Raw genomic sequence first — 13886 nt, forward strand, 5'->3', positions numbered from 1 at the left:
GATCTAGTGCAAAACTTCAAAAAGATAATCTTGTAACTCCTATCCTTTCTGAATCAGTCCAGTTATTAAAACACAATAGAAAAATCTGTAGTACTCAAAGAATACTGTGATTTTGTTGCTAATTTAATGATGTTTTTATAAAAGAGAAATGTAAAGTGCCTCTTAAATTGAAAACTTCTTATTAAGGCTTTATGAGCAATACCTCCATATACACTGAAAATTTGCATTTGTTTTGATGTCTCTGTCCATTCAAGTGGAGGATACAGTGTATGTGTAAGAGCAAGTTCTGAAAGAACTGTGTTGTCAAATAGTTGTAGCCTCAAGATATATTAAAAGCAATATTTAGTCACTTATTTTCAGTGTTCTTTCATGAAGTTAGTGCATAGTGGGCAATGTTAGATTCTTGATATTTCTCTCATGTAGTAGTTAAATTTACTGAGCCACCTGTAATATTCCCTATCCCAAGTATAGAAAATACTGTAAATACCACAGATAAGTTAAAAATATCAACCAATGCCATGATTTTAATGATGCTCTTGGTATCCTGTCTCATTATAGGAACAGAACACAGTGCTGAATGCTGTGGTGGAACATGTGAGACCCACTTGTTTCTAATCCCATTAAAGCCATTTTTATTTTACACTAGGGAGCTGCACCCCCTGCTTGATACACTCGCCAGCTACCCTCTCTCTGGCAGCATTTGTGGCCAGAGAGCGAGAGCTATGCTCGCCAACACCCAGGGTGCAGGGTCTCGGTGGGGAGAGAGTATGAGAGGGCTGGCGCTGTGGGGTCTCGGCAGGGTGGTGAGTGAGAGGACTGGGAGTGCGGGGTCTCAGCAGAGGAAGTATGTAAGGTGGCTGGGGGTGCACGGGGTCTTGGTGGAGGGAGTGTCTGAGGGGGCTGGGACTGCAGGGTCTTGGCAGGGCAGTGAGTGAGCAGGCTGGGGCTGTGCTGGGAACTTGCACTGGCACTCCAGCCTTGCCCCCCAAGTCGAGATCCCTTACTTGCACCACCATCCTCACCACCCTGCCAAGCAGTGTGAAAAGCCTCCTTGAAGTGAATCCCTGCGCTGCTGTTCCCCCAGCCAAGAGAGGGAAGTGTCAGTGTGTTTGGGGAGCCTTGGGGCTTTCTCCCAGTCTCCTCCCCCCACCCCGCACAAGATTGAAGCACCCCGGGGCAGGGGGAGGGGAGAGAAGAAAGACCTGATGCTCCCTTCACCTACTGATTCCCTTCCCCTGCTGTGGGGGAGCATTGGGTGTCCTGAGCTGGGGAATGAGGGGGCTGGGTGCAGGGGCAGGAGTGAGGCTCCCTCTACTTTGGCTTTGCCTGCGAGGGAGGTGGGCATTGTACAAGGAGCCCTTTGTAGTGCAGCTGCTGCCCCTACGCCCAGGGCTTTTCCATGCTGCGGCTGTGGACAGAGCAGGCTTCGGCCAGGTAGTCTTTCCCCTACTGCAGTGGTTCTCAACTCGTTTCAGTCCACGGACCACCAGGCCAATCAAAAAATTTTTGTGGACCACCTCCGTTTTGAGACATGACAAAAAGAGCAGACAACGAACATTTTGGTTTGGAATTTATTTCTTACTAACAGATCACACGCCGTGTGACTTTGAACAATGTTGCTGTGGACCACCAAAAAAGTCACCATGGACCACTAGTTGAGAACCACGTCCCTACTGTCTGCAGCACTCCGAGCTCCCTTTGCTCCCCCAGCCAGCAGCGGGGCACTGTGCATTCCAACCAGTGCTCACTGTAATGGGCCATTCCAAACTGAGCAAGGGCCTGCCTCACCACTGTCTCCTCAGCATCTCAGCGTCACAGGAGGAAATCTTCCTCACTCTCGCTTACCCCACCTCTGCCAGTTGACAGATTGATGTCATCATGTCAGCATCATCACATATACATGGTGAGAAAAGTGCCTTTCAGGAGATAAAATGAGTTTAGGGTTAATGTGCCTCAGAACTTCTCGTTTCCTTCCTTCCAGAGTTCTGGTTATTACAGTTCCATGAGTTTCAAATTGATTTGTCTTAGTTTTGCTTCAAAATTTTCAAAATATTTTAGCATACAAATTGTTTGTTTCCATGGGGGTACACAAGACTTGATAGGCTGTGGTTTCAACACATTTGTTCTATTATTGCCTCCAGTATTCATTGTTTTCTTGTATAGTTTTATTGTCAGTATCCTGTCGCCTCTTACCTTGTATTTAGATGGTGATCTATTTTGGGTTAGACCTTTTTGTTCTGTGTTTGTACAGTGCCTATCACAAAGTGGTGCTGGTCCATGCATGACTGGAATGTTTAAGTGCTATAATAATACTACTAATAAAAAGAATAGATTCAAATCCATTGTTCAAAATATACCAGACTACTATCACTACTGCAATGGGCAGCCAACTGCTATTGCCAGATTTTTTGGGGGGGATGGGAAGGGGGGAGAGGAGGAAGAAAACAGGGTGTACACTAATATGATTCTTTGTGTTGCTTCAGGGAAGGCACTGTAGTTATCTAGTTATCTTACCTACTTTCCTGGCTGTTGCCAATTATTATTTGCATGAAGTCACACTCTACAACCCACACTCTCCTCGTTAGCAGAGACACAGTATTAGAGTCTCTTTCTCTAGTTTAGAGACTTTAGTTTCTCTTCTGTGAAGTAGTAGATAGTATGAATCTGTTTTTGAGATCGCAATTATTGGGCCTTGTGGATTTTTGATAGATTTCCCTTGTCAGATTATAATGAGAACTTCATTGTCTTCAAAAGATTTTTTAACGTGGAAAATTGACAAGTACAATTAAAAGAATGGATACATTTTAACTATATGCATTTTAAATTATAGATATAGTAATTATTATTGCCCACACTCTTTCATTTACAGTGAACTATAGATTTTGAAAAATTTAAAAAACATTCATAATTTAAATTTACACACTTGCACACTATTTCGTACTGATCTCATTTTGGAAGGTTCAGTGAATGCCAACAAAAGGTAGATCTACTCAGCAGTATAAAGGTTGGGCTCAGACCCAGGCTTGAGCCCATTTCTTCTGCGCACACATTTCTTTCCCTCAATCCTAGGAACCTGGGGGAATGGAGGGTCTGAGCCCAAGTCAAGCTGAGGGAAAGATAAGGTTGTGTATGTGAGAAGGAAGAGCGGCAATCTCAGGCCATGTCTCCACTTACTGGAGAATCAGTCTTTCGGGGTTTGATTTAGAGGGTCTAGGAAAGTCCTGTTAAATTGAATGCTGAGGGCATCCCCATCAGAGCCAGTATTCCTTTCTGTCACGTTTCTCCCAATTACTTCCTGCTGTGGACTGCCCCAAAAAAATCAATGCAAGGTACATTGACCCCAGCACACAGTTTACATAGCTAGAGTTGAGTATCTTGCATTGATTTTTCTCCACCAGTGTAGACCTGGCTTCTGTGTCAGGATGAAAGGCGACATAGACATGGATTACTTCTTTTTACTGAACAGTTGGAATTGTGGATTATGTAATTCATCTGAACTACAAGATGGAATACACTGAAGGTTTTAGTCTGACAGGCCTTCAGATGAAAGTGGCATAGCTACATAATGTGCACAACTGGGCAATAGTATACCATGTGTAGAAAACTTTCTGACTTTTCTAATGATCTTTTCATAATTCCCCAAAGCATGATGTTTAATTTCAATAGATAGACTAAGAAATTGACTGATTAGATTAACATAAAAATGGCATACTGGTTCAGACCAACGCTCCATCCAGCCCAGTATCCTGTCTGCTGACAGTGGCCAATACCAGATGCCCCAAAGGGAGGGAACACAACAGGTAATGCTCATGTGATCCCTCCCCTGTCACCCACTTCCAGAGAAACAGAGGCTAGGTACACCATTCCTATACGTCCTGGCTAATAGCCATTGATGGACCTAACCTCCATGAATCTTATCTAGCTCTTTTTTGAACCCTGTTAAAGTCCTAGTCTTTACTGTATCCCCTAGCAAGGAGTTCCACAGGTTGACTGTGCACCGAGTGAAGAAAAACATCCTTTTGTTTGTATTAAACCTGATGCCTATTCATTTCATTTCATGAATTCTAGTTCTTATATTGTGGGAATAAGTACTAGGGATGTTAAATTTAGATTAACTGGCTAATCAAATAATGATGCAATTTGCATCGACTATTCAATTAGTCATTAGCCTCAGCCTTTGAAGTGTAGCAACAACCCCTAGGGCTGTTACACTTCAAAGGCAAAAGTGCTGCAGGTAGCACAGGGCCAGCAGGGAAGTCAAGCAGTCCCTTGCTGTCCCCGTGTTCCCCGCTGTGTTTCAAAGTGGCAGCGCAACACGGAGCCCAGGGTCAGCTGGAGACTCAGAATTCCCAGCTGACCTTGGGCTCCATGCGATGCTGCCACTTTGAAATGCTGCAGGGGGAGTCTCCATGCGTTGACGCTTTGAAACGCTGCGTGCAGCCCTGGGCCAGCTGGGAGTCCAGTCCCCAGCTGGCTTCGGGCTGCAGGTGGTGTTTGAAATTGGCAGACCACGGGCTTCATGTGGCGTTGCAAAGCAGCAGCACTGCGTGAAGCCCAGGCGCTCTCGCTTTGAAGCGCCCCCTTCTCTTTCCCGCCGCCTGCCTTCCCGCTGCCTCTTTCTGAAGAGGCAGCAAGGGTTGGGGAAGCGACTAGTTGACTAGCATGTTGCTAACCAATCAGCATTTGCTCATCAGATAGTCAGTTAGTTGACTAGTAGTTCACATCCCTAGTCTGTACCTAGTAACTTACCTAATTAATAAAATTACTCATTAATACTGCTTATCTAACACTAGAACATTTACCCAGCATTGTTCAGGTCCTTAATTTCAAATAAGTTTTGGTTTTCTTCATGTAAATCATTGTTCTGGAATGAGGCTGGGGCTGGGAAGTTCAGTATGCTGGCTGCCCTGGGGAGAGAGGAAAACTCCAAACTTTAACCGCAGCAGCTTTGGGCCAGGTGAGAAGCACCTCAACATGGCTGCTACAGCTCCAGCAGGCATAGCTGTGGGAGGGGTGCATGTACTCTGGCTGGAAAACACACAGACCCACAACCAGGCAAACTCTCTGAATATATATATAGTAGATAGCTGTCCCTTTCTTCACCCATGGCTCCTGCTAGCCCAATGGCAACATAAATGTCCTGGTTCCCTATCTCTGATCCCTTTGCGGCCTCCCTGGGGCCATTGTGCACTATAAGTGTCCCTCCTGCCAGACCTCTCCCTTTCCATTTTATGAAAAACAGTTGAATTCCAGGCACATTTCATTGTCCTGACACTGTCAAACCCTTTCCTTGCTTTAAGCTAAGAGAAGAGGAAGCTGCATACTAAATTTGGTGGTACTAGCTCTTACCGTTGAGGAGGAGTTATTGAAAAAATGGACTTACAGATGGACAGACATACACTTCTAAAATATATAGTAAGATTAAAGCATTGTGGGATGGAGTTTATATGAAAATATTACTTACAAATTAAAGTTTCCTTGCATAGTATGATAGTTCCTAGAATGCTGAAGCTAAATCCTGATATTAACAGATGACTTCCTCCCAAAAAACCCCGGGAGCTCTTGTGCATTTCAAAGCGAAAGCACATGCGTGAAGCCCTGAGTCAGTGGGAATTCCCGCTAGTCCCGGGCTGCACGCGGCATGCCAGCTTTGAAATGTACAGGAGTCCCCATCAGGTCTCTTGTGCATTTCAAAGCAGAAACACCCTCATGGAGCCTGAGGTCAGCTGGGGAATAAGTGCTGTGCTGCCGCTTTGAAATGCCACCAGCTGACCCCGGACTCTTTACAGCATTTCTGCAAAACCTGGGGTCAGCTGGTGAACTCTGGAGCCCGGGATCAGCTGAAGTGCCCAGCTGATTCTGGGCTCCGCTTGGCATTTCAAAGCAGCAGTACTGCACGGAGCCTGGGATCAGCTAGGGACTCCCCAGCTGACTCCAGATTCTGCAGAAATGCCACAGGGAGCCTGGGGTCAGCTAGAGTCCCCAGCTGCATGCAGCGCTGCTGTTTTGAAATGCTGCGGCAGTGTTTCAAAGGAGCAGTGCCACAAGGAGCCCGGGGTCAGCTCCATGCAGTGCTGCCTCTTTGAAGTACCTGATAGAGGCAGCATGTGGGGGTGAGGTGAGGAAGGGGGAGAAGGAGATCAACTAGTCCTTAACATCCTTAATTAAGGATCAATTTTCAAAGAAATCTGTAGAATCAAGGTTATTATACACCTTATTTTACTGTATGCAATGTAGTTATAGTCATTTTAGTTGGATAATGTTACACACAAATAGGTGTCATAGAAGTTGCTTCAATATGTTACTGTTGGTGAGAGAAACAAGTTTTCAAACCACACACAGCTCTGTGTAGCTGAAACGGTTATGTATCTCACCAACAGAAGTTGCTCCAATCAAAGATATTATCTCACCCACCTTGTCTGTCATCTGTATATTGTGTCATTTCTTAGGGATTCTATGATTGTGGACTTACATTTTTGAAAAAAATAAGGCACATACAGCTATTTTGAACTATAAACAGTTTTTGCAGGATTAAACATATGTAGCGTTGTCCGGTATATAAAATAGATAAATCTTTTATTCTGTGTTGCTTGTTTGATTCTGTGATGGCTTTTTAAGGAATAAGGGTGAGAGAAAGCTTTAGATATATTTTATTATCCTGAAGATTTAAATATAGAGTTATAATGGAAATGTCCCATGTCTCCTGTATTGGTTTAAAATGCACTGGGGGTGTAAGCCAGTTAACCAGGATCCCATGAGTCAGTGGCTGCTCCCACCAGGCTGGGCCCTGGGTTGGGGGCTGTTCTGTCATAGCTGGAGCTGCCAGTTAACCAGTTACCCCTTTACATCCCTAAAATGCATTGGCTTGTGGTGTAATTGGAAAGAGTAATTTACGTTTTGGTTGGCTAGATTACTTTGAACTATACTTTCTAAGTGGTTTCTTCAGAGGCATTTCAAAATAATATAATTGAATGCATTTTTTCAATTCTTTTTATATTAAACAGTACTTATCAGTCATATCCTGGAATCCCCAGTTACAGTTTACTCGCTTTTTTTCTTACTCAGGCAAATTCTCACTAAAATCAGTAGAATTAGTACAGACTTAAGGATTTGAACTTACTGGAATATATAACAACAACATTTTCTGGAATTAAATGTGGTAATAGTAAATCTGTGTAATGAAAATATAAAGATATTTTGCAGTGCTTTTCCTGCTGTATCTTGTATAATAAAGTACATTATTGTTAAATTTTAGCAATAGTATGACAATTATATATGCATTCTATTGTATCTTTTACAAGAAAACTGAAATAGATTACGCACTTTTAAAAAATGAAAAACATGTTTAATATATGTACATTAAACTTAGCAATTATGCTGTATGGTTGAGACACACACTTTACATACGTTAGGAAATAGTGGGACTGTACAGCTAAACAGAATAGTTTGGAATTCTTCTAATGTAAGAAAATCTGTTTGTTTTTAGGGGTCCATTCAGTGTTGTGCGACGATGTATCAACAGAGAAACTGGGCAACAATTTGCTGTCAAGATTGTCGATGTAGCAAAATTCACCTCAAGTCCTGGTTTAAGTACGGAAGGTAAGGGAGGACTTTTAAGTTCTTGCTGATTATTAGTAAAGCAGTTGGTTTTTTTTTTCTGTGACTGACTTCCAGTATCTAATTGCTAACTTTTAAGATCCTCTTTGTGTTCAGTGTTCCATGTAAGTCTGAACCAAAGACTTCCTGCATCTGAAACTTGGATATGAGTGCATCCTGCTAAATCTACTCTCAAGTTTTAGTAGTTTTCATGGTTGTCTGATTATAGGACTATATAGTAGGAAAGAAGTTATCTGAGACACCTTCAGTCCTGCCTAGAATCTTTTCAGAGAGGAAATACTTTGGGTTATAAAGTAACACATCCATCTATATATTTTTTTCAGCAATCTGGGTTTAGGAAGCAATTCCTTATGAGCCATTAACTTGTTTGTGCCAAAAAGTCTGCAGCAGAGAAGGGGCAAGTTATACCAAGCTGACATTCATACATAAAAGGTATAAAATATTGTAAAAGAATGCTGCCAATTTATACAACATTTTTAAAACAATTTTTTTATCTTAACTTATTTGGTTTAGGACAAACTACCAAGCTTTTTCTGAAATACGTTTGAAAATGATATAACTTTATTGTAGATGGGTGGGTAGCTCTTCACATGGCTAAGGAATGATCTTTGAATGATTGTCCATGTGTATTCTACTTCTAGTGCTCATGGGCATTAGATTGCTATCCAAAAGAATCCAGTGTCCCTGGTTACTCTTGTGCACCAGTGCCCTTCCCTCTAAGTGTGTTTCAAAGATGTAAACGGTGGAGCAAGCCCAACTATGCTTTCATTTATTCTTACTGCATATTATCTGTAAAATGGAAAATCTGCAGGGTCTGGTTCTCTGCCCGCTGTACAAACTTTTTGATTGTTTGTTGTGAGTGTATGTAGTCATATAATCAGAGTAACATCCCCTCTCTTTTTTTTTTTTTTTTTTTTTTATATTAACTCTGTGATGTTTTTAAGGACTTCCTGGTACTGGGATTTTGCTGCTTTGTCTGAAATAAAGTCCCTGGAGTTCAGAAACACTTTCCTTTTTGATGCAGTTATGTTTAGTGAAGGGATCCATTTTCATTCCAGAATAGGGCCTGTCCCAGATAGGTGTTCAGTTTGTTGCTTTTTCTCCAAGATGATGCAGGTGGTGAGAGAGGCAGGTCTTAAACTTTTCTCCCAGAGCACTCAGTGAGAGCCTCCACAGAACCAGAGAAGGGACCTACAACACTTGAAATAGCTTCCTCTGTTGTTGTTTCTGTGGGCTACAGCTCAATTCTTAGGTCTTGGGCTCACTGTTCAAAGAAACCTTTCATATACTGAGATTGACAGCCAGTCACCTGAAAGGTATGGGAAGGAACATCATACTCACAGAAAGCAGAGATCTAGGTTAACTTTCCCAGCATGTGGTAAAACAGGACATTGCTCTCTTGAGGTTGCTCAGCCAAAGGGTCGATCTTAGCCCAAATTGAGCTCCTCTGATCCCTGGCAAAATGTGGTTTCTGAACATGTGTGGTACTGTCTCTAGGGCACCAGTTCCCACCCTTACAATATGGATGCTCATAGCTCTGATTTACTTGGCATCAAATTTCTGTTTGGTGCCGGCTGACTTTGATTGTGCAACCTAAATCACCATTATTCTCCTCAGCTGTGAAAGTACCAGTACCATACAGCGCAGTCAGCACTATTAATGTACTAGTCACCTTTTCAGCTTCAGTAGTAGCCAGATTTAAAAGGAGATTAGGATTTCCTGCATTGATGCAGGAAGTGGACTACATGACCTTTTGGGATCCCTTCCAGGCATACATTTCTATAATTCTGTAAATAGAATAGCCCAACCATTATAGGTAAAATTCTCCCCCCCCCCCCTTCTTCTTCCCTTTCTGATCATAGTAGGGAGGTATCTAGTCTCTTCGTGTCCATGTATATAACCCTGATTGGTCAGATAAGGAAGCAAGGAACAGTTGTTTAAAGGCATAGACCCAGGGAATCTCAGGGAGAGCATTCCTCTTCATATTCACCTCTGTGATTCCCAGTCGTTTATACCTACAGTACCCAATCTTGACTATAGTGGGCCCCTGGCAGGATGCAACTGATAAGGAAACTACCCCCTCCTTATCCTCTCTAGAGTTAGATCTTCCTTCACTATAAAAACTTGTAAAGTTGCACAAGGGGTACAGCTGGCACAAACTAGTATACTGGGAAGAATACAGAAAGAATAACTCCAAACAGTGGAGAATTTGATAACAGCCACAGTCTCTTCTTCCTCATTTGCTGAAGCAGTAAGAAATGTTAGAAATGCTTGTGGCAGAAGTGCAGAAAAAATTGCAGACATTTCTAGACATTTTACTCTTCACAAGAAAGATTTCAAGCCATATTAGATGTGCCCACTCACTACATGCTCACCCCAGGGCCGTTGGTGAGGACTTTTCTCGAACTTCTAGTAAATATGGCCTCCTGCATATATGTAATGCAGCTGAGCAGATTTCATCTTTAATACATGCAAAGAAATTGAAGTCTGTATATCAGCCAAGCAGGAATCATTTGCAGATGTCATTGCATGTTTCCCCAGAAAGTCCTGCCAGTGTTAAATTAGTAGAAAGATCTTCTGAAATCATAGAATCACAGGGCTGGAAGAGACCTCAGGAGGTCATCAACTCCAGCCCCCTGCTCTAGGCAGGACCAATCCCAACTAAATCAACCCAGCCAGGGCTTTGTGAAGCCGAGATTTAAACACCTCTAGGGATGGAGACTCCATTACTTCCCTAGGTAACCCATTCCAGTGCTCCACCACTCTCCTAGTGAAATAGTTTTTCCTGATATCCAACCTGGACCTCTCCCACCACAACTTGAGACCATTTCTCCTTGTTCTGCCATCTGTCACTACTGAGAACAGCCTCTCTCCCTCCTTTTTGGAATCTCTCTTCAGGAAGTTGAAGGCTGCTATCAAATCCCCCCTCACTCTTCGCTTCTGCAGACTAAACAGACCCAAGTCCCTCAGCCTCTCCTCATAGGTCATATGCTCCAGCCCCCTAATCATTTTGGTTGCCCTCCGCTGGACCCTCTCCAATGCGTCCACATCCTTTTTGTAGTGGGGAGCCCAGAACTGGGCTCACCAGAACCGAATAAAGGGGAATAATCACATCTCTGGATCTGCTGGCAATGCTCCTCTTAATGCACCCTAATATGCCATTAGCCTTCTTGGCTACAAGGGCACACTGTTGACTCCTATCCAGCTTCTCATCCACTGTAACCCCCAGATCCCTTTCTGCAGAATTGCTACTTAGCTGGTTGGTCCCCAGCCTGTAGCAATGCTTGGGATTCTTCCGTCCCAAGTGTAGGACTCTGCACTTGTCCTTGTTGAACTTCATCAGATTTCTTATGGCCCAATCCTCCAATATGTCTAAGTCACTCTGGACCCTGTCTCTGCCCTCCAACATATCCACCTCTCCCCCAGCTTAGTGTCATCTGCAAACTTGCTGAGGGTGCAATCCATCCCCTCATCCAGGTCATTAATAAAGATCTTGAACAAAACTGGTCCTAGAACCTAACCTTGGGGCACTCCACTAGAAAATGACCGCCATCCTGACATTGAGCCGTTGATCCCTATCTGCTGGGCCTGGCCTTTTAGCCAGCTTTCTATCCACCTTACCGTCCATTTATCCAATCCACATTCCCTTAACTTGCTGGCAAGAATATTGTGGGAGACTGTATCAAAAGCCTTGCTAAAGTCAAGGTATATCATATCGACTGACTTTCCCATGTCCACAGAGCCAGTTACCTCCTCATAGAAGCTGATCAGATTGGTAAGGCATGACTTGCCCTTTGTGAATACATGCTGACTATTCCTGATCACTTTCCTCTCTTCAAGTGCCTCAAAATGGATTCCTTAAGGATCCCTTCCATGATTTTTCCAGGAACCGAGGTAAGACTGACTGGCCTCTAGTTCCCTGGATTGTCCTTCCCTTTTTTGAAGATTGGTACTACATTTGCCTTTTTCCAGTCATCCAGGATCTCTCCCGATTTCCACGACTTTTCAAAGATAATGGCCAAAGGCTCCTCAATGACATTTGCCAACTGCCTCAGTACCCTTGGATGCATTAAGTCCGGACCCATGAATTTGTGCACGTTTAGCTTTTTTAAATAGTTCCTAACCTGTTCTTTATCCACCAAGAGCTGTCCATCTTCATCCCATCTTGCGTCACTTAGCGCATTAGTCCGGGAGCCGACCTTGTCCGTGAATACAGAGGCAAAGAAAGCGTTGAGTGCTTCAGCTTTCCCCACATCATCTGTCACTAGGTTACCTCCTTCATCCAGTAGGGGCCCCACACCCTCATCACCTTCTTCTTGTTAGGTTTCTACAGGCATGTTTTCTTGTTATCCTTTGCCAGTCGCAATTCCAGTTGCACTTTCGCCTTCCTGATAATCCCCCCCGGCACTCTCGAGCTATACATTTAAACCCCTCCCTGGTCATTTGTCCAATTTTCCACTTTTTGTAAGCTTCCTTTTTGTGCTTACGTTCTCCAAGGATTTCACCTGTAAGCCAATCCGGTCTCTTACCACGTTTGCCTCTCTTGCTATGCATCGGGATGGTTTCTCTCTGTGCCTTCAATAAGGCTTCTTTAAAATACTGCAAGCTGTCCTGGACTCCTTTCCCCTTCATGTTAGCATCCCAGGGAATTCTGCCCATCAGGTCTCTGAGGGAGTCAAAATCTGCTTTTCTGAAGTCCAAGATGTGTATTTTAGTACTCTCTTTTCTTCCTTTGGTCAGGATCCTGAAATCTACCATTTCATGATCACTGCTTCCGAGGTTGTCACCCACCTCTACTTCCCCTATTAGTTCTTCCCTGTTTGTTAGCAGAAGGGCAAGTTGCGCACGGCCCCTGGTCGGATCCTTCAGCCCTTGTGCCAAGAAGTTATCCCCAACATTCTCCAAAAACTTCCTGGATTGCCTGTGTACTGCCATATTGGTCTCCCAACAGAGGTCAGGGTGATTAAAGTCCCCCATGAGAACCAGGGCCTGCATTCTGGAAACTTCTCTCAGTTGTCCGAAGAAAGCCTCATCTACCTCATCCACCTGATTTGGTGGCCTGAATTTGAGCTCCTGGTAAGCAGCATACCTCTCGAGATTCCAGGTCCGGACGGCAGATGGATGGCTCAGTCCCTCTTAGGAGGGAATCCCCGACCACCACCACCACCACCACCAGTCTGCAAGGGAGAACCATTCTCTCCACCACTGCCATGAAAGATGTTGACAGGGACTTCCACACGTGTTTGGGAAGCCCATTTGAACAACCTTTCAACACAAGATATATGGAGGCTCCTCAGAAAACACTAGTTCACCTAAATGTTATGGAGCTAAGAGCCGTTTTGTTAGGTGTGTACAATGGTTGTCAAATCATGATGGACAGCACAAAAGCTATTTTTTATTAAAACAAATAAGGAGGAAAAGTTCTGTCCCTCTGTCAAGAAGCTGTTTCTGTAGAACTTTTGTATCTCCATGTAATTGCTCTGAAAGCAGTAACCTCACAGGATTACAGAATGTGCTAGAAGATCACATTAGCAAACACTTCAGAAATGAGAAAATGGAGAAAGTGAAGAAAACTGACTAAACATATTTCTCAGGCAGGGGACATTCAGCCATAGATCTCTTTGCCACCAGAGAAAAATTGTGAAAGTGTCAAAAATTCCACTCTAGAGAAGGACACAGTGAAGGATTTCTGTCCAATGCATTCATGATACCATGGTCCCAGGGCCTAAGGTGTGATTACCCTATCATTGCATTAATTCCATTCTGAGGAAGCTCAGGAGGAGTCACTTAGGATCATCATAAAAGCTCCCATCATAGCAGAAGCAGTTCTGGATCTCAGATCTAAAGAATCTCTCCATCCAACCTCCACTGCCTCTCCACGCAAATGCAGTATGTTAAAACCATATGGATCCATACTCCCTGAACTTCTTGGCATGGATGCTGGTTGACTTACCTCAGTTGTATAAGTTCTCTTTACACATGTCACAACATTCTCATTCACAGCACAAAGGACTGTACAAGGCAGACTTATTCTGTAAAGTGGTTCACTATGTAAACATGCCAGTTACTTCCATCTGTAGCTCAAATAACCAGTGTACTGAACTACTTTTTATTGTTATACAACTCTGGATTCTGCATGACTCCCTGAGAGTACATCTCATAGCCATTTCAGCTTTCTACCCTTCAGTTACGGATATTCTACATTTTCACACTATATGATAGCTAGATATCTTAAAGGGCCTATGAGAGTTGTGTCCCTCTTCTTGGAG

The 13886-nt window shown here is 43.5% G+C and overlaps 1 protein-coding gene across 9 annotated transcripts in view; it reads left to right on the top strand.

Annotated features, from left to right (window-relative positions):
* The window catches only part of CASK (calcium/calmodulin dependent serine protein kinase), a 363612-nt gene that overhangs the window by 72823 nt on the left and 276903 nt on the right, over positions 1–13886 (top strand). For all 9 annotated transcript variants that reach the window (XM_075912872.1, XM_075912888.1, XM_075912881.1 and 6 more), the window contains exon 2: positions 7487–7599. In XM_075912872.1, the coding sequence (XP_075768987.1) occupies positions 7487–7599 (113 nt within the window). The remainder of the gene's footprint in view (positions 1–7486; positions 7600–13886) is intronic.

The sequence above is a fragment of the Pelodiscus sinensis genome, chromosome 1 (genome assembly GCF_049634645.1).
Source record: "Pelodiscus sinensis isolate JC-2024 chromosome 1, ASM4963464v1, whole genome shotgun sequence".
Classification (NCBI taxonomy): Eukaryota; Metazoa; Chordata; order Testudines; family Trionychidae; genus Pelodiscus; species Pelodiscus sinensis.